Raw genomic sequence first — 20,943 nt, 5'->3', positions numbered from 1 at the left:
TCTTCCCGGACCAGGGATCAAACCTGTGTCCCCTGCATTGGCACGCAGATTCTTAACCACTGCACCACCGGGGAAGTCCCCATCATCTTGATCTTCACACTACTCTCTCTCCAAAAACTTCAGTAGATTTCCGTCTCCTACTAAATAAAACCTTTAGCCTAACATTCAAAGTCTTTCACAATCTGGTTCTTACATTCAGTTTAGCTTCCCTACCTTCCAAAGCCCTTTAGGAGCCCAGTGAATCAGTAGAACTAAGCTTTTTTGCTCTTTATCTCCAAATTCAGTAGCTTCAGATTCAAAGTTTGGGGCGGTGGTGTCTGATCAGCAGAACCTCAGCCATTTACTCATGTTGGAATTGCCAGGCAGGTTGGAAAAACGACAGCTGACAATTTTAGCTTCTACAGTTAAAGGATGGGTTATTTCTCATACATAGGAAGAGGGTTCAAATGCTGGTGAGCCAAAAACCCTAACAAATATCCATCTAATTATATAATTACCAGTGGGGGGAGAAAAGCGTTAAGCTCAGCCTAATTACCTATTTTTAAGTCTTTAAAAATACTGGCTTGCTATTTGGTCTTTGCTCAATAAGGTAAAGTATATGACTCTCTTAATTTTAACTTTTCCTGCAGATTTGGCCACCCAAAATATCTATGGACGTTTTTATTTTGCATATAGAACATAGTCAATCCCTCCCCCAGAAAGACAACCTTAAAATATCATCCATATATCATGCAGATTGAAATCTAGGATCTCTGAGTGATGTATAGTCCTCTCCTTCATATCCACATGTGGCTTTTCAGGTTATAGTGACCTGTAAACCTAAAGACGCATTATCTGCCTCCAGTACATCCAATTTAAATGGTAAAGTAGCAGCAGGATAACCAAAACAAAAATTTTCATTTCTGAAGGAGAGAATAGGAAGCACAAAGCAATCAGTCATCCACAGGAATTTTCCCACTTAGAGGGAATGGCAAAGATTGAGAGTAGAATATATTTCTTGGTTTACTCATCTGGGACCCTGGGTTCTGTTTTCTGGAAAGTGTTTCTTTGTCCTTTATTCTTTATGGCCACAAAGGTTTGCATCGAAGAGGGGGTTTCATAGCTTTCATAGCCCACTTCTTCCTAGTGCAGATTAGGAAAAAAGTAGGAGTTACCTTAGGGGTTGAACAGGCTTTTTTTTTAATATTTATTTTTTTTTATTTTTTGGCCATGCTGCACAGCTCCCCAACCAGGGATCGAACCCAGGCCCACAGCAATGAAAGGATGGAGTCCTAACCACTGGACAGCCAGGGAATTCCTGAACAGGCTTTTGTAAATGGGCTAGTAATTATTTTTTTCTATACAGATCCTTCAAAAATTCAGGAGGCTGTTTGAGTCCAGCCAGTTTCAAGTGTGAGTGACTCCAACCAAACACCTCACTGGACAAAGATTTTAAGCCTCGAGATTCTGGTCTTTTAGTTTCCACCCTCTGTGCCCTGCCTACTTCCTTTGTTCTCAGTGGCAACCACCTTGATATCATCTGAAATCTGTGGGTTTGTGTGGGAAAGCAACCCCTTAATCCAGTTTGGCCAGCAGGCTCTCCCCATTTCTATGGCAAGGCCCCACTTTTTTATATATAGTTTTCTTCCTGCAAGTTTAGGATAATTTCACATTATTCCAGTCATTTTTCAAAGAAGGATTTGTATAGCATTTTACAGTTTTCAAAACTTTTTCACAGAGCTTACAGTATCTGGTCCTTATTTATCACTACTCATTAAATACCACTACATTTCATATATTCTATGACATAGGCTAAGTCTGACCTCAAGTTTGCACAAAAGAACTCTGAGCTTTGGAAAGGAAGTTACCTGCCCAGAGTTTGCTAATGATCGAATAAAGACTTGAACTCATATCATCTGATTCTAAAATGGCATGCTCTTCTCACCACAAAAATGCTGCCTCAAAATAGCTAACTTGAGAGTTAAGAAGAGGTTCGTGATATTTCATGTCCATTTTTGAGAGAGAAACAGGCACAAATATCAGTGGGCTGATGCGCGACCAAGGACAGACGTCAGTTAAAAAAAAAAAAAAGCCAAAAAGCAGGGGGAACAATTTTCTAAATAATTTCATTTGCCGTAATAGCAACGTCAGGTAGTAGGAACAAAAAAGTACCATAAAAAAGACAACCCCCAAAAGAGTACAGTGAGAGCTATAATTTCTTATATTTAAATGTGTTAAGAATACCAAGATAAGGGACTTCCCTGGTGGTCCAGTGGTTAAAACTCCACATTTCCACTGCAGGGGGTGTAGGTTCAATCCCTGGTCGGGGAACTAAGATCCCGCATGCCATGCAGTGTGGCCAAAAATAAAGTCACTAAGTTTGGGGTGGTTTGTTATTAAAAAAAAAACCAAAATGATAAGCCTCAACTTTTATGGAAAAATATTAGAATGATCTTACTGCAAAAGAGTCATAGCTTGGTTTTATTTCTTGCTAAAATAAGGATTAATAATTATTAACAATATTAACAAGTAATAACAACAGGAGCAGAGTGTTCTGATTCTCTGGGGTAGTCTCTTTCTCTTGTAAGGAACCACCAAATTGTTTTCCAGAGTGGCTGTACCATTTTGCACTGAATGAGAGTTCATGTTGCTCCACATCCTCACCGGCATTTGGTGTTGTCAGTGTTCTAAATTTTGACCATTCTCATAGGTGTGTACTGGTATCCCATTGTTTTCATTTGCATTTCCCTGATGACATATGATGTAGAGCACCTTTTCATATGATTATTTGCCACGTATATACTATCTTATTTGGTGAGCTATCTGTTAGGGTGTTTGGCCCATCTTATAATCAGGTTGTCTGTTTTCCTATTGTTGAGTTTTAAGAGTTCTTTGTATATTTTGGATAACAGTCCATTATTGGATATGTCTTTTGCAAATGTTTTCTTCCAGCCCATGGCTTATCATCTCATTCTCCTGGCAGGATTTTTTGCAGGGCAGAACTTTTTAATTTTAATGAAGTCCAGCTTATTGATTCTGTATTTCATGGATCATGCTGTTGGTGTTGTATCATCTAAAGAGTCATCACCATACTCAAGGTCATCTAGGTTTTCCAGAAGTTTTATAGTTTTACATTTTACATTTAGGTCTGTGATTCATTTTGAGTTAATTTTTGTGAAGGGTTTAAGGTCTGTATCTAGATTCTTTTTTTTCTTTTTTTTGTTTTTTTTTGCATGTGAATATCCAGTTGTTCCAGCACCATTTGTTGAAGAGACTGTCTCTGCTCCATTGTATTGCCTTTGCTCCTTTGTCAAATATCAGTTGACTATTTTTATGTGGGTCTATTTCTGGGTTCTATATTTCTGTTCCATTGATCTCTTGTCTATTCTTTCATCAGTACCACTGTCCTGATTACTGTAGCTTTATAGTAACTCTTGAAGTTGGGTAGTATCAATATTCCAACTTTATTCTTCTCCTTTAATATTGTGTTTGTGATTCTGGGTCTTTTGCCTCTCTATTTAAACTTTACAATCAGTTTGTCAATATCTACAAAATAACTTGCTGGCATTTTGATCGAGATTGCATCGAATCTATAGATCAAGTTGGGAAGACCTGACATATCAACAATATTGAGTCTTCCTGTCCATGAATATGGAATATCTCTCCATTTATTTAGTTCTTTGATTTTATTCATCAGAGTTTCATAGTTTTCCTCATATAGGTCTTGTATATATTTTGTTAGATTTATACCTAAGTAGTTCATATTTTGTATGCTAATGTAAATGGTATTGTGTTTTGTTTTGGTTTTTTTGTGTGTTTTTTTTTTGTGGTACACGGGCCTCTCACCGCCGTGGCCTCTCCCGTTGCGGAGCACAGGCTCCGGACGCGCAGGCCCAGCGGCCACGGCCCACGGGCCCAGCCGCTCCGCGGCACGCGGGATCCTCCCGGACCGGGGCATGAACCCGTGTCCCCTGCACCAGCAGGCGGACTCCCAACCACTGCGTCACCAGGGAAGCCCGGTATTGTGTTTTTAATTTCAAATTCCACCTGTTCATTGCTGGTATATAGGAAAGCAATTGACTTTTGTATATTAACCTTGTATTCGGCAACCTTGCTGTAATCACACTAGTTCCAGGAGTTTTTATGTCGATTCTTTCAGATTTTCTACGTAGACAATCATGCTGTCTGTGAACAAAGACAGTTTTCTTTCTTTCTTCTCAATCTCTATACCTTTTATTTCCTTCTATTGTTTTATTGCATTAGCTAGAACTTTCAGTATGATGTTAAAAGGAGTGGTAAGAAGGAAAATTCTTGCTTTGTATCTGATCTTGGTGGGAAAGCTTCAAGTTTCTCACTATTAAGTATGATGTTAGCTGTAAGTTTTTTGTAGATATTCTCTATCAAGTTGAGGAAGCCCTCCTCTATTCCTACTTTACTGAGAGTTTATATGATGAATAGGTGTTGGATTTTGTTGAATGCTTTTTCTGCACCTGTTGATACGATCATGTGATTCTCCTTTCTAGCCTGTTGATGTGATGCATTACATTAGTTGACTTTTGAAAGTTGAAACAGCATTGCATAACTGAGATAAATCCCATTTCAACATGGTGTGTAATTCTTTTTATACATTGTTGGATTTGAAGCTTCTACCCTAAAGTTACACAGACCAGTTTTGCTCACATTTCATTGGCCAAGCAAGTTACATGACCACACTGAACTTCATAAGTGAGGGAAATGTGAATATATTTAGACAGCCCTAATGTCTACCGTAATTGTGACCTCTACTTGTAGCTCACTTACTACTTCATAATAGCTGTGACAAAGCTGTTGGAATGAATGGATTTGTGTTAAACTCTGAAACAATTTTGGAAATCAACTGTTAATTTCTATTTATTTTAATTGTTAATGCCAATCCTGGATTAGCCCAAAAGAAATTGTCAGATATTTGTCCGTATTTTGTTTAGACTTTCTGAGATTTGAATTATGTTTATTATAGTAAGAAGCCCTGACAAACATAGATATAAGTGCACAAGCTTTTATACACAACTACAGTAATCTACTCATGAGTGTCCCCATATTGAGGTCTTGCAGGACCAAATAGGTTTATAAATCAACCTCTTTATGTCCAGATGTAATATCTGCTGACGGGAAGTCATTTTTCAGAATCTACCAACCTGTCTTCAGCCTGTTTCCATAAATCATTTCCCATATTAACATCAAGAAAATCTTGACTCTAAAGTGAGTGTCTGCAAAAGGGGATGAGACTTTCCAGGTGGAGAGCAAGCGGGTTCTGTGGACCCAAGGTTTGGAAAGAGGTCGCCCTGACATTAAGTTAGGCATTTAATTGTGAGTCTCATCTTGGGACTTAGGAGAGTTTTCCAATCAGTAGCAGAGAGGACTTTTTGATTTTTGTTGTCAAGTCACTCAAAGGGTTGCCTGGTTTTCAGCATTGTTAGGGGAAACTGACACTTTGGTTGTTTATTTACTCAAGTGGCTTTCTTTGAATTTAGAGGGTGCCAAGCAAATGAGTCATCAGATTAATTAGAGCAGAATAACAAGGACACCTCCTGTGTTGCTTTATGCTTGTGATCTTTTGTAATTCAAGAACTTGATTTTTACCTACAGGCACCTTCTCCAAATATACTTCGGCTTAAAGTACCACACCAGAATGAGTGGTTTAAGAACTCTGCAACAACATAATCTGGGCCTTAGTTTTGTAGTTTGCTACCTGAGTATTTTTAAACATCTTTATACACACACACATATCATATATATAAATATATGATATGTATGTAGTGTATATATATATATATATATATATATATTCTTTTGAAAATATCATATATATAAATATATGATATGTATGTAGTGTATATATATATATATATATATATATACTTTTTAAAATATATACTTTTTCTTATCATGGCTGTTGAGTTCTTACAGATAATTTCAGTTGTTCTACTCCTGTGGTCACAACAGGTTATTTTTATAGATCTCCCATTTAAAAAATCTAAAGAATTACCTGTTGTTGCTTGACAATTATCACAAATTTTTACCAGCTTAAAACAGCACCCATTTATTAGTTCACAGTTCTGTAGGACACATGTCTGGCATGCCATGACTGGGATCCTGCTTAGGGTATTGCATGGCCGAAATCAGGGTGTAGGCTGGGCTGAGTTCTTGTCCGGAGGCTCTGGGGGAAAGTCAGCTTCCATGATCATTCAGGCTGTTGGAAGAATCCAGTTTTTTGCTGCCTGTCAGCTAGGCATTGCTGAAGGCTGCTCTCAGGTCCTTCCCACATGGTCCCCTCTGTCTTCAAGCCAGGAAAGGTACACGAAAGCCTTCTCGTGTTTCAGATCTCCCTGATTGACTTTTCTGGAACCAGCCAGAGAAAGCACTCTGCTTTTAAAGTTTTCATGTGGATGTGTTAGGCCCACCGAGATAATCTTTCTGTCTTTAGGTCAACTGGTTACTAACCTTAATTATGTTTGCAAAATCCCTTTTGCCATGTAAAGTAACATAGTCATGGAGGCCATCTTAGAATTCTGCCTACTATACTTTATATAGGCATTCTCTGTTATATAGATTTAGTTTTTAGGTTGAATAACATGACAGCATTCAAAACATTAAATGTGAATCACCATAGTGAATTATATTTAGGTTAAATTACTTTTATTGTGAATGTGATGCAAAGGATTTGTGGTATTGAAAAATACATACTTTAAAATAGATAGCCAGTGGGAAGCAGCCGCATAGCATAGGGAGATCAGCTCTGTGCTTTGTGACCACCTAGAGAGGTGGGATAGAGAGGGTGGGAAGGAGACGCAAGAGGGAGGAGATATGGAGATGTATGTATATGTAGAGCTGATTCACTTTGTTATAAAGCAGAAACTAACACACCATTGTAAAGCAATTGTACTCCAATAAAGATGTTAAAAAAAAAAGAAAAATACTTTTTAAATAAGTCTATAAAGATATCAGATAAAAGTACATTTAGGGCTTCCCTGGTGGCGCAGTGGTTGAGAATCCGCCTGCCGATGCAGGGGACATGGGTTCGTGCCCCAATCCAGGAAAAAAAAAAAAAAAAAAAAAATTTAAAAGACATATTTTAAAAAGCTATTATAAATGCTCAGCATATGCCTAGAATTCTTTGATTCCATCAGATGACAGGGAGTAGCCTTATCTCCTCAATATATACTATTAATCATGGTCTTGGTCACACATTAATGATACAAACTCATAGACTTTAGAGCTAAAAGAGATCAGAGATCATCTGGCACCCTCCCCCTCCTTTGTTTTTTTTTTCATAAATGAGGAACCTGAAACTCAGAGAGGGATATGACTCAGAGTAGTCCATAGAGCCAGCTAGTCAGTGGTAAAGATTGGCCTAGAATACATGTTTTCTGATTTCCTTTCTGGTAGAAATAATAACAGTACCATTAATTGAAGATTTTCTATATAGCAGGCACTATCCTAAGCATTTTAAATATATTATTTTCCTTAACCGTGTCAAAAATTATATCAGGTAGGCATTACTATTACCATTGCCATTTCACAGTTTGAGAAAGCTGAGTCACAGAGAAGGTAACTTGCTTCATGTCACTCAGCTAGTACATGATTGATAGAGTAGGGATTCTAAGAGAAACAGTTGGACACCAGGGCCTGACCTCTTCACTATTCTCTGCTCTTTCCACCCCACCAGCTGCTTCTAGCAGGGCCTTCCACATGTACTCATAGAGTTAGCTTAGTATCATCTCCATGGACAGCTGTCCAAGCTACCCATTGGTTATATTCTGACAACAAAATACTGAATAGCAGAGAACGTGGAGTCAGGGAACTGTGTATAAACTCTGGTTCTGTCATTTTCTGTTTGGCTTCAGGGAATTGTGTAACCCGCTGGGGCCCTTGGATACTGGATCTGTAAAATGGGGATTATGAGAGTTGTTCTAAAGAGGACACATGTAAAAAGCAATCTGTAAACAAAAGGATTACATGCTCATTGTATTGTTATTCTTTGCCAAATGGTGACTAGTTCTCATCACCCTGTAATAGCAGATTTTCAAGTCACTTTTGCTGTGATAAGAGTCAGGCATTAAATGAAAACCAGTAGATTTTTGACACTGCAAAGGCCATGTCCTGAGACCTTTAGGAAGTCATTTTTTCTGTACTTATCCTCATTCTGCATTTTCAAACGTCACTGAAGTTGTATATCTCACTGGGTGGCGGTTTTTTCATTCTTCATAGGCATTCTTCACAGGAAGTGAACGGTAAAGCTACACGGAGAGGCCAGGACTCAGCCATTGGCCTGGCTCCCTCACACCAGCCCAGCACCTTTCATGATTCCAGTTCACACCTGGACAAAATTTTTACTACTTTTAAAAAAAAATTTTTTTTGGAGTAGAGTTGATTTACAATGTTGTGTTAGTTTCTGCTGTACAGCAAAGTGAATCAGTTATACATATACACATATCCACTTTTTAGATTTCTTTTCCCATATAGGTCATTACAGAGTACTGAGTTCCCTGTGCTATACAGTAGGTTCTTATTAGTTATCTATTTTACACATAGTAGTGTCTATATGTCATTCCCAATCTCCCAATTTATCCCTCCCCCACCCTTTCTTCCCTGGTAACCATAAGTTTGTTTTCTACATCAGTGACTCTATTTCTGTTTTGTAACTAAGTTCATTTGTACCATTGTTTTAGATTCCACATATAAGCAATATCATATGATATTTGTTTTTCTCTGTCTGACTTACTTCATTCAGTTTAATGTGGCCATTTGGGGATCACTCTCAAATGAAATCATAAATATTGAATGTATGGCTATCAAGGTCTACTCTTCATCCCCATCTTTTTGTTATTGTTGTTGTTATTTCATCCTCTTTGTTTTATGTATATGTGTATTTTTTGCTATACTGTTTGAAAGTAAGTTGCAAACAATATAGCATTTCATGTCTAAATACTTCAGCGTATGTATTTCCTAATGATAAGGAAAGTTTTTATAATACATGCCATTATCTACCTAGGGAAATTAACAATTTTCTTATCCCATCTAATACCCAATTCATATTCATATTTTCCCTACTTGCCCTAATATTGCTTTTAGTGTTTTGCTTTTAGGGTTTCTTTTTTTGTTGTTTTTTTTTCTTGAAAAGAAACCAATCAAAGTATACTTATAGCATTTAATAGTTACATCCCTGTGATATTTTTAAAGCTGGAACAATTCCCCCACCTTGTTAGTTTGTTTTCATGATATTAACTTTAAGAGACTAGGTCAATTCTCTTGAACAAAATCCCATGTTCGGGGTTTGTCTGATTTTGTGTGTGTGTATTCTTTATCTTGTTATTCTGTCTTCTCTATTTTTGAAAACTTAGAAGTTGGTTGCAAAGACCTGATTAGAAACAGGTTGTGTACTTCTGTCTAGAACAACTTGATAGGTGCTACAGTGATTGCCCCACTATTAGTGCTAAGTTTGCTCACTTGATTAAGATGGGAATAGCCAGGTTTCCCAGTAGTAAAGTACCTGTTTTCCTTTAACAATTAGAACTAATTTGTGGGGTGATTTTTTGGCTCATATGAATATCCTTTTATTTAATGGCATTAGCATCCATTGATGTGCCCTATTTGAATCATTTATTCCACTGGAGGTTGCCAATTGGTAATTTTAAAATTTTCTCACTTTTTACGTGTATTAACTAACCATTTCTCTGGAAGGAAGAGCCTTCCGTCATCAATGGGGGATGATTTAGCTCCTCTCAATAGTTCATATCAGTACAACATGTTTTACTGTCAATTATCTAAAATAGGCTCAGATTATGGAACTGAGTTGTAGATCAGTGATAACATATTTTATATATACTTTTTAAAGCATTTTGATGTACATTAAAGTTGGAAGTGGAGAAGAGATGAAATTTAAAGCAGTGTTTCGAAATGGTGAGCAGATATTATAAGTGGTTTGATGGAAAGGATTTCCACAAGTCACTGTCAATATCACCAAATATTTATTGATCTAAAATGAAATTATTAATACCAGGCACTAAAAGAGCTTACCATATCCCCAAATACTAACGATATGAATAGTCAATGTGGATAAATATTTAGACCTGACAGGAAGTAAATTAATACAAGTAATTTGAACCATCCCCCTGTTGCTCCAGCTTTAGTCATCTCTCAGCTCCACATTCCAGCATGCAAGGCCTTTGATAACTGGGGCTGTTTCTTGGATCCCAATCTGCCCATTTTTCAAGCCCAGCTCAACTCCCAACTCCCTCTGTGACGCTCCTTTTCCTCCCTGTCCTCTGCAGATGGCACTTTGTACCTCTGTTACATCTGTGGTACTTGACTCAGTTTCCTGTTTGGTCTTCTAATTGGATTCCATAAGCAAACCTCCTATTCAAGCTGTTGAAGATCCTTAACATGACTATCCATGACCAAAAATTTAAAAGCTCTTTTTTCACGTGGCATTGCTGGGTTTTGCATTCCTTATGAGAATCTCTCTGAAAGTTACGAACAGATGTGAAAGTGTTAATGGGCAAGGCTATCTCCTTAGTGTAGCTTTCTTTGCTTTCTAATACTGATCACCCTGCAAAAACAGGTTTTTGTGTGAAAGTTAAAGCTAGAATTGAGGATTACTCACCATCTATTCTTTGGAAATAATGTGAAGGCCTACTTCTTTGACTGTGACAAAAAGAAAGAAAAAAGAAAAAGACAGGCATAAATTAATCTTGATTTAAATATTACAATGAAAACAAAGCTTATTTTACACAGCTTGAAACTTTTTGTTCCTTTTTGTTACCAATTTGAACACTGTTTTAAATGAAAATAAAACAATGGTATTTTGTGCTTCTTGAAGATTTTTTAGAAAGTTTTCACCCTACTCAACAAGACATGATTTGAAATACCTCTACTCTCTGCCTCCTTCATAAAAGCATTTTGTATTTATGCAGGTTTTTCATCTGAGGACCTCAAAGCATTGGCTGCTATTTTTTGTTACCAGATGATGACGACAAAACTATCACCCCTTTTGTTTTCTGTCCGTGCAGAAGCCAGTGGTAAAAAGCTACGGAGCACTGTACAGAGAAGTACAGAAACAGGCTTGGCTGTGGAAATGAGAAACTGGATGACTCGTCAGGCAAGCCGAGAATCTACAGATGGCAGCATGAACAGCTATAGCTCAGAAGGAAAGTGAGTGATGCTGGCTGTGCTGTGGTCTCCATGCCTTGCTGGAGACCTTCTTCTCTACCTCACTCTCTGTGCTTTCACCAAAGCTAACTCACATGCCCTATAGCACCATTTTAACTTTCACTGGCTGATTTGCTGTGAAGAAACCTTTTGCTTACCTGCCACTGAGAAATGTGACATATCTGGCTTTTTATATCAATGGAAATAGGTTTGGGGATAAAGTGTTTCAATTTAAGGGCAAGATGCTAAAATATGACTGTCACAAATAGAAGTTTTCCCTACCTTGAAATAATACATAAAAGCACAGAAATAATAAGCACTTGTGCCCATGCCACATGTACGATGCTAATTTTTTTAAATCTTCGCTCTAAGAGTTATTACTAAAAAATATAGAATATCGATACATACTTAGTTCCACCCAGTAACAAACAGTTCGGATACATGTAACAGCCAAAAAGAAATGCCACAAAGTTGGTGAGCCTTTCCTTTATGTAGTTATCATGTAGCTTCCCCTTGACTCCACTGTGTCTGAGATATTTTTAAAGCATTTGTAAAGATTGTATAGCCCTGTCACCAACAAATTTTGACAATTAGCAACTGCAGATCGTAGATGGGTGCGTAAAGGACATTAATAGAGAAAAGTGGGGTTTACTGACCTCATCTGTCATCACCATGGAAGCATCAGGTGCGTAGGCAACGTATGTGTAGTCATTTCACAGATGTGAGGCCATAGGAGCAGCTGGCAGAGTGTTGATGATATGCCCTAGGGATCATTTGTCTAGCACAATTATATAAATACAAGAGATTTATATGGTTTCCATATATTTATAAATAAGGTTATATGGGATATTTATGGAAGCATTAGAAATGTCCGGATTAAATGTATATTTGGGAATTAAGCTTGGGGGACGAAATAGATTTGACGTTAATCAAGGAAGTCTTAAAAGAGATGGAGAATCAAGTAAAAAAATGTGCAGTGAGCACTCATCACTGCAAAGCACTGTTAGACACTGTTAGGGATATAAAAATGTTTAAACTATGACCCCTGTGCTCCAGGTGTTTATAGTCTTATTGGAGAAATGGGATGAATACTCATAAATTCATTCAACAGATATTTCCATACCTTCTAGTGTTCTAGGCACTTTGCTATGAGTTGGGGATATATGTCACACGAGGAAGCAAAAATCGGTGGTTAGACCATAGGCTTTAGAATCATATAGGCTTAAATTCTAATCTGTTTTTTGGTGCTATAGAAACGGGCAAGTTATGTAATTTTTTTAAGATTCATTTAAATTAATTGATTGAGTTTAACAAGCACTTACAATATTTCAGGCATGGTTCTAGTGCTGGATATATATATCAGTGAACAAATAAGAAAAAAAACCCTACCCTCATCAAACTTACAGTCTAACAGATAAGATGGGCAATACACTTGAAAAATTGTTCAAATAAAAGAAAAATTAGGAAAATATATAATAGATTAGGTGGTATAAGTGCTAAGGAGAAAAAGGTGAGAGAAGAGATGGCAGAGGTGAAGGGTAGGGTTTTATGTAGGTTAGACAGGGAAAAGGGCACATTTGATTAAAAATCTGAAGGAAGTTAGTGAACACATGAATGCTTGAAGGAAGAACATTTCAGGCTGAAGCAACGCTGAGGCTGGAGCTTACCTGGCATCAGAAGTGGGAACGGCGGCACCGGGGAATGAGAGCAGGAGTAGTAAAAAACTAGGAATTAAGATATGGGGGGCAGGGGTGGACAGGTTGTATGGTCTTTATACATCATTGTAAGGACTTTGCTTTTACCCAGATCGAGATGAGAAACCAGTGGAGGATTGTGAGCAGAGGGCTGACATTATCTGGCTTCAGTTTTAACAGATCACTCTGATTGCTGTGGGAGTGGAGAGAAAGGTGGCAATGGGGAGCTCATTCAGAAGGCTGTTGCAGCAATACAGAAAGAGAAAATGATGGCTTGGACCTGAGTGGTAGCATTAGTGAGGTCGGATCCTGGATATATTTTGACAGTAGAGACAATAAGGTTCAATAATGCATTTGATATGAATGTGAGAGAAAGAGAGTGTATTAGTTTGCTAGGGCTGCCGTAACAAAATACACAGAAGAAGTACCACTAAAACAAAAATTTATTTTCTCATAGTTCTGGAGGCTAGGAATCTAAGATCAAGGTGTCAGCAAGTTTGGTTTCTCCTGAGACCTCTCTCCTTGGCTCCCAAATGGCCACCTTCTCGTGTCCTCACATGGTCTTTTCTCTCTTCATGGATACCCCTGGTGTTTCTTCTTCTTATAAGGACACCAAGTCATATTAGCTTAGGGCCCCACCTTTATGACCCATTTAACTTTAAATATCCCTTTAAAGGCTCTACGTCCAAATACAGTCATACTGAGGATTACGGCTTTAATATTCAGTCCAGAGGAAAGACAAATCCAGGGTTGAGCAATTGAAAGAATGAAGTTGCCATTGAAGATAGGAATCCTCTGAGAAGAGCAGAGTTTGATGTTTTGTTTGTTTGGGGCTTGAGAGTCAGCTTGGGACAAGTTGAGTTTCAATAGCCTGTTAGACATTCAAGCAGGTAAGGAGACAAAGCAGTTAGAATACAGGTCTGGGGCCCAAGTGAGAGGCCCAAGCTGGAGATGTCAGTCTAGGCGATATGAGCATAGATGGTGTTTAAAACCTTGAAACTGGATGAGATTGCCAAGGGAATCAGGACTTACAGAGAAGAAGTCAAAAGATGGAGCCTCCTACATTTAGTGGTAAAATTAGCAAAGGAGACTGAGGAAGAATAGCCAAAGAGGAAAACCAGGAGGCTAGAGAGTCCAGGAAGCAAAGTGGAGAAAGTGTTTCAAGGAAGAGGGAGGGATCAATTGGGTCAAATGAAGCTAATATGCTCAATTAGACAAGTCTGGAGTATTAACTGTCGGATTTACCACTGTGGCTGTTAGGTAACCTTGATCAGAGAAATTTTGGTGGAGTGGAGAAAAAGTGAGGAAGAGAGCAAGGAAAAACTGATTCGATTTTCAAAGGAGAATGAGAGGAAAGAAATTGAAGATGGTACATAGAGACAGCTCTACGAAGTTTCAAGGAGAGAAACGGGGTGGTAGCTGGGGAGGGAAGGAGGTTAGGAAGGGGATTTTTTTAAGGTGGAAGAAATAGCAGTGTGTTTGGGTGTTGATGGGAATGATCTGAAGACTTTCTTCATCGATAAAATGGGTTAAATAATAGAACCTCTCTCATAGTGCAGCTAAGAGATTCAATATGCTAATGCCTGTCATGGAATAAGTGCTCAAAGTGTACTGAGTGCTATACATAGAAATCACAGTTCATGCCCTCCAGACAAGGAAAAGAAAGGCACATAAACAGAGGCTTGCAATACAGGACGAGGGCTGCTAGAGGATAAGGAGGGAGAGCCGTGGAGGTGCAGTGGGGAGGTTGGGATCCAATTAACGTAAGTGGCAAAATAGTGGTACCAACTGCTCCTGCCACGGAAAGGGGGCTAGATGGAAACAGGAGTCGAGGGTTTAATCCTGTGTGTTATTTTACTTTTAGTCTGATTTTCCCTGGTGTCCGCTTGGCCTCTGATAGCCAATTCAGTGATTTTCTGGATGGCCTTGGCCCTGCCCAGCTAGTGGGGCGCCAGACTCTGGCCACACCTGCCATGGGTAAGAATTTCTGTCACGTGATTGTTTTTCTTTTAGATTATTGAAAATCACATTCTTTAATTTCAAAGGATCTTTAACAGTATTATCAGGAATGAGTATCTTAGATTTAAACAAAAAACTTTGACTAATTTTTTCCATCTTAATTTATATGCTTTTTAAAGTAAGGTATCATTGATAAATTTTTAAATATATTTGAATTTAGGAAAAGATGTAGGAAGTGATGAAACAATGTTAAACCAAGGCCTTTGGCACAAACATTTCTCTCGCTGTTTCTTACTCACACGCCATTAGGTGACATTCAGGTAGGAATGATGGACAAAAAGGGACAGCTGGAGGTGGAAATCATTCGGGCCCGTGGCCTTGTTGTAAAACCAGGTTCCAAGACACTGCCAGGTAAGAACAGAAGAGATTCTTCTATTATCATTCATAATCCACACTTTTCAATTCAGAGCCTTGTTTTTGATTAGATGCTGGAAACTTTGCTCTTAAATGATCAAGGATACTAATAAATGAGACAGTTAAGTGGTAGTTTGTGTGTGTGTCCTGAGTGAGCACCCAGTGAGGGTGGTCTGATGGGGAGAAGACAAGTCGTTAGATAAGCACATATGTGGTAGAAACCACTGCAAAATAAAACCTATCACATTGATTTTGTACGACTTATACATAAGAAGTTCTTGTTAGCTGGTGTTTTGTGTTATTCTTCAGTTTATCTGGAGCTTCTAAATTCTCCTAACGAATCCTTAGAGTCCTGGAATTAGAATAAAAATAGTTACAGGCTCCCAAAGTAGCATAAGCCCCTACGTGAAGGACATTCTAAGATTCTTACTTCCTGTAGTGTATAGAGAGGCACCATTATAAGTTTTTATTGTGATGTCACATATTTCATACCGAAATGTCATAATCTAAGGTGCTTAGAGCCATGGGGAATGCCACAAATTCCAGATGTCTGGATCTGATGTACAGAACAATTCTGAAACTTGGTTTCTCACCTCAGCACCTCCACTGACTGACTTGTAATTTTGAATCTCTAGCTTCCCTGTCCTTGCAGAAATTCCAAATTGTAATGTATGTTACCTATTGTACAACCTTGCAGTGGTGATTAAGACAGTTGTGTTCATAAACGTCTTGGCGTTTAGTCAACTGACTCTGCTAGAAAGAATCCTGCAGTTTTGTACCTGCACGAAAATGTTTTTATGAAGAGTCTGTCAGAAAAACTTCAACCCATGGTATTCATAATTAGTTGCCTCTTCCTGGCTAATTTGAACGTATTACATCAAACCCCACCCCTGTTGGGTACCCACACCATCAATAAATAAACCCTTTTGAGTGATCAATGATTTGTGGGGATGGGTGAGTAAAACAATATAATTTCGAGCACATTTAATTAGATTTAAGTATTGACACATGAAAAACTGAGCGAGACATCTTTCTTGAAATTGTTAGGGACTGGAAGCATTTCTCCTTTTTTTAACGCGGTTGTTCAAATCCATATAACCAGTTGATGGCAAAATAGTAATCAACTCAGAGGCTATGTTAACATTGCCTAAAACTACCTGAATGGCTGATTGATAGTTATCTATTGTTTAGCTAATGATTTTGACATAATGTGGAAAGGCCAGTGATTTTTGACCGCTGGCTCTTCCAGCCTAAGATTAAGCTGTGGCAGATGTCACCCATAAGCTGGGTGTTCCGTAACCATAGCTCATCACTTAACACTCCTCTGTGTTTTCTTTCCCAAGCACCATATGTAAAGGTGTATCTATTAGATAATGGAGTCTGCATAGCCAAAAAGAAAACAAAAGTGGCAAGAAAGACGCTGGAACCCCTCTACCAGCAACTATTATCTTTTGAAGAAAGTCCCCAAGGAAAGGTTTTACAGGTATTTACTGAATTATATATTCCTTACCTAAGAAAGTGTCTTCATGGAGTCAAACTTTGTATCCAACATCTTTTCTTATCACATCCTTTTCCATTCTTCACAGCTGAAATTCTTGGGAGACTTCAAAGTAGTGGCCAGTGCTGTAAAGCTATACACACTAGGGAACTATCGATATATTCAGTATCCTGTGATAAACCATAATGGAAATGAATGTGAGAAAGAAAACAAAAGCTATACACACTGTTGTTTCCTTTAAAGTGACTATAGACTTGTAAACCCCCATCACACATAAGCTCCCATCTTCCTTGATCCCTTATGATCTTAACACTCCTGTAAAGTTTTCCTAACATACCTTCAGATTCTGGTAAAGACAACTATCCCAGTAATTAAATACAACTACATAACTTGATGTTTGATGTCAGCACATTAACTGAATGTACTTTAGTTTACAAGGTTTTACATACATGATTATACTGACATTGCTCTTTTAATTTTGCCAACAGATCATAGTCTGGGGAGACTATGGCCGCATGGATCACAAATCCTTTATGGGAGTGGCCCAGATACTTTTAGATGAACTGGAGCTATCCAATATGGTGATTGGCTGGTTCAAACTTTTCCCCCCTTCCTCCCTAGTAGATCCAACCTTGGCCCCTCTGACAAGAAGAGCTTCCCAATCATCTCTGGAAAGTTCAACTGGACCTTCTTACTCTCGTTCATAGCAGCTGTAAAACTGTTGTCATAGCAACCAGCGTTACAAAAAAAAAAACCCCACAGGTCGCAAACCCTGGTAACACTGCATGCTTAATGTTGTGTCTTCTGAGCCTGTTTCTAGGGATACAAAGCGATCCTGTGTTCTCAGAGGAAGTTGCACACATTGTGCCCTAAAGAAGGCCCTCAGGTGAAAGAGCGGAGCTATGACGAACTATCAGGTTTGGAGTTCAGTAATACTCACGTTTTGGTCCAATCTGAAGCCATGGATTAATCTCAAAGAAAGAATCAGTTTCATGCAACAAAAGCCCTTTTCAATGGCACCTTTATATTTTTATCGTTCCTTTTTCTTCATTTCTCTGACCCCAAAGTCCTGTGATGCCACAGAAATGGAGCTATCCAGCCATTAAGCCATGTTACAAGTCAAGGCATGAAGTCCTAGGAAGCATCAGGTGAAAAGCAAGAGACCAAAGACTTGGTCCAGGACAAAAACGTCAGCCCTCCTCTGGACGGGGATGGGAGCAGCCAGTCCAACGTGACAGCGTGAACAGTGGCAGACTTCGGAGCTCCAGCAGGCATGGCACTCACTAATGCCAAGATGAGTTGGACTCTGAAAAACAAAATTCTGTGGCTACACTGTACTGAATGAAATTAAACTTTTTTTTGCATGGACACAGATTAGCTAAATACTTAAATTATTTTCTTGGGGCTGCAACTTGCAAAAAATAAAAATAAAAATCAGCCATTTTCAACAATTTATATTATTTTTAAAAATAAATTTCACTAGTGCATGGTTTTAAAAAAGGGAGAGAATGCAACAGGGTGATACAAAGACACACCATGTTTATTCTTTAAAGTAATCATAGTCTGTGTTTTGGCAGACATTAAAGAAAATACTTTCTAGAAAATACTTAAAATTCTCTTTATGTGACAAATAAGTATAACATATTCAACTTATTTCCATGTTAAATATACAAATCTTACAAAGTTCAATATGTGCAAATTGTTCACATCTTTCTTCCTCTATCTCACTTTTCTTCTTCTCCCTCTTTTAATCTTTTATTTTCTTTCTCCCTACCAGAGTGAACATTATGCTAAAAAATTACAAGATTTTGACCTGATACTCTGTTATACCCCATGTTTGATTCAGAGCTGTAGATGCTTCTGAATCTCTGAATTTCTCAAGGGGGGCAAAAACTATTTAAGAGCTTTCTTTATTTCAAGCGTGTTGAAAAGGATTTTGCAACATGACTTGGGAGTTCATTAGAGTAAGTCAGCATGTATTTGATAAAGAAGATATTTGAACTTTTGCAATTTATTGTACAGTGCATGGTAATTTTATTTCCATCTTCAAAGTTCAGTTTACAGGAAAATCCTAAAATCATGTGGCCATTGTAATGTCTAATAAATTTGTTTTTAGCACCAGCATTATTCATACAGGGGTTAAAGTATTATTTCTAGAAGGTCTTAGGTTTTGTGGGTTTTTTTTTAATTAATTAAAGCAATTCCTTTAGCCAATTTCCATTTACTATGTGAATAGAAACACTGCTAATAATTTGGAGCCCTGAAGCACAAGGCTGTTTATTAATTCATTTTTCTGTAGTAAAATTCAATTTTTCACAAATTATATTTCTAAAGAAATATAGCAAACATAAATTTGCAACAGATAATTTTAAAGCTCCAATTTTTAGGTGACTCAAAGAAAGTCAGTCTGCCTATTAACAGTTCTTTGATGCCATCACCGAAAGTCTACATACAAATCCCCAAAATCAAACCCCTGCCTTTGGTTTTACAGACAGTTATTACCATTGGGTGGTGCTGCAAGGTCAAATTTCTCTTAAGTTCCCCGACTTAGGAGAAAAGTCACCGAGTAATGTAATAAACCACCCATACTTCTTTGTTTCTTTCTGTACACTTTGATAACACATTCTTATAGATGGATTTTAACTTCTTGCAACAACTTTTGAAATCCACGTACATACCATTTGTTTAAGGCCACGCACAAAAATTGCTCTCGTGTTCCTTTTTAAGTTCAGTGTTGACCATTCAAAACTATCATGCTTGATATGGTGCAAAAGTTAAAAATGAGTATCACTAAAAATGCCTTCTCTTTATGCGGTGCAATACGAACTACACTGAGACTGTGTCTTGACATTCTGAGACCTACGATGGACCCAGGTAAAGTTGAAAAGAACGAATAAAACTCTATTGAAATAATTTAGACACTTGTGTACCAGCAACAATTGATTTAATAGACCTACAGTGTCTATACTCTCCCTTAGAATAAACATTTACCATTTTCCTGATACTAAGATGCAGTCACATAATCTTTTGTGCATATTCCTATATAAATTATTTCTAATTTTAATAAGGACATGACTGTATGGAATATTTGTACATACCTATCATTATGCAGTATTTATTTTAATGTTGGTGTATTTTTTTCTTAATTTTCACATGTCTGCACCTCGACTTGTGGTTTAGTCATGTAAATAGCACTATTCCAGTGACCATTGCTGCCCTGTACATAGTATGTTTTAAAAGTAAAGGGAATTCCAGTTGGAAAAAAAAAAAGGGCAGATTAGTCCTGTAATGAACACCAACTAATGTAAAACTCAAATTCATTCTCGTGATGGTATTTAACACTTTAAATAAAACATTTTCTTTGCAGACGTTGTATGCATGGCATTCTGACTTCTTCCCACACATTCCCAAGCCTACTACAGCTCATTCCCTGAGCCCGCACATGATTTAAAGACAATGAAATCATCTTTTCCGCCTCTCCATAACAGAAGCAAACCTCTGGTCTTACCAGATAGCCCTCAGTAGAGCACTTTTTTAAAATGCCAAAGGGGGACTTCCCTGGTGGCACAGTGGTTAAGAATCCTCCTGCCAATGCAGGGAACATGGGTTCGATTCCTGGTCCGGGAAGATCCCACATGCCGCGGAGCAACTGAGCTCGTGTGCCACAACTACTGAGCCTGCACTGTAGAGCCTGTGCTCTGCAACAAGAGAAGCTACAGCAATGAGAAGCCCGCACACCACAGCAGAGTAGCCCCCGCTCACCACAACTAGAGAAAGCCTGCTCACAGCAACCAAGACCCAACACAACCAAAAAATAAATAAATAAAATAAAATAAAAAATAAAAACCCTTCCCCCAAAAGCCATTGGGGAGTTTGGGTCTTTAAAAATAATAATTCAAAAAAATAAAAAAAGAAAATGCCAAAGGATTTCGGCTCACAGCATTAAAATTGGTTGCTTTTTAAGAGATTATTGCAGATTGAGGTGCTTTCTGATGAAATGACTCAGCAACTCACAGATTTAAATGAGTGAGATTTCTGAGTCAGTGTGGCCTCCACTGACTGACAGCAGTCAAAGAGAATCACGCACAGGCTCTGCCATTCCCTGGCTGGAGATGGCGAGGGTGACAGTTGGCATTACGCTATGTGTTTCCACTGATGTGTCAGTTCAACTTTGTGGGGGACGGGGTGGGGAGCATTTTCAGTTGGGGACAC

General features: G+C 38.1%; 1 protein-coding gene across 39 annotated transcripts in view; it reads left to right on the top strand.

The window, feature by feature from the left end:
• RIMS2 (regulating synaptic membrane exocytosis 2) overlaps positions 1-20,094 on the top strand; it is a 566,717-nt gene extending 546,623 nt beyond the window's left edge. For 38 of the 39 annotated variants that reach the window (XM_024129941.3, XM_024129925.3, XM_024129931.3 and 35 more), the window contains 5 exons: positions 11,028-11,169; positions 14,725-14,837; positions 15,129-15,230; positions 16,577-16,716; positions 17,220-18,163. In XM_024129941.3, the coding sequence (XP_023985709.1) occupies positions 11,028-11,169; positions 14,725-14,837; positions 15,129-15,230; positions 16,577-16,716; positions 17,220-17,438 (716 nt within the window). In that variant the 3' untranslated portion in view covers positions 17,439-18,163. Of the gene's footprint in view, positions 1-11,027; positions 11,170-14,724; positions 14,838-15,128; positions 15,231-16,576; positions 16,717-17,219 lie in introns of all 39 variants that reach the window. The other variant, XM_007106225.3, reaches the window with a different exon arrangement.
• Positions 20,095-20,943: the final 849 nt, after the last annotated feature.

Source organism: Physeter macrocephalus, chromosome 15 (genome assembly GCF_002837175.3).
Source record: "Physeter macrocephalus isolate SW-GA chromosome 15, ASM283717v5, whole genome shotgun sequence".
NCBI classification, from domain to species: domain Eukaryota; kingdom Metazoa; phylum Chordata; class Mammalia; order Artiodactyla; family Physeteridae; genus Physeter; species Physeter macrocephalus.
This window is presented reverse-complemented; position numbering and strand designations above follow the sequence as displayed.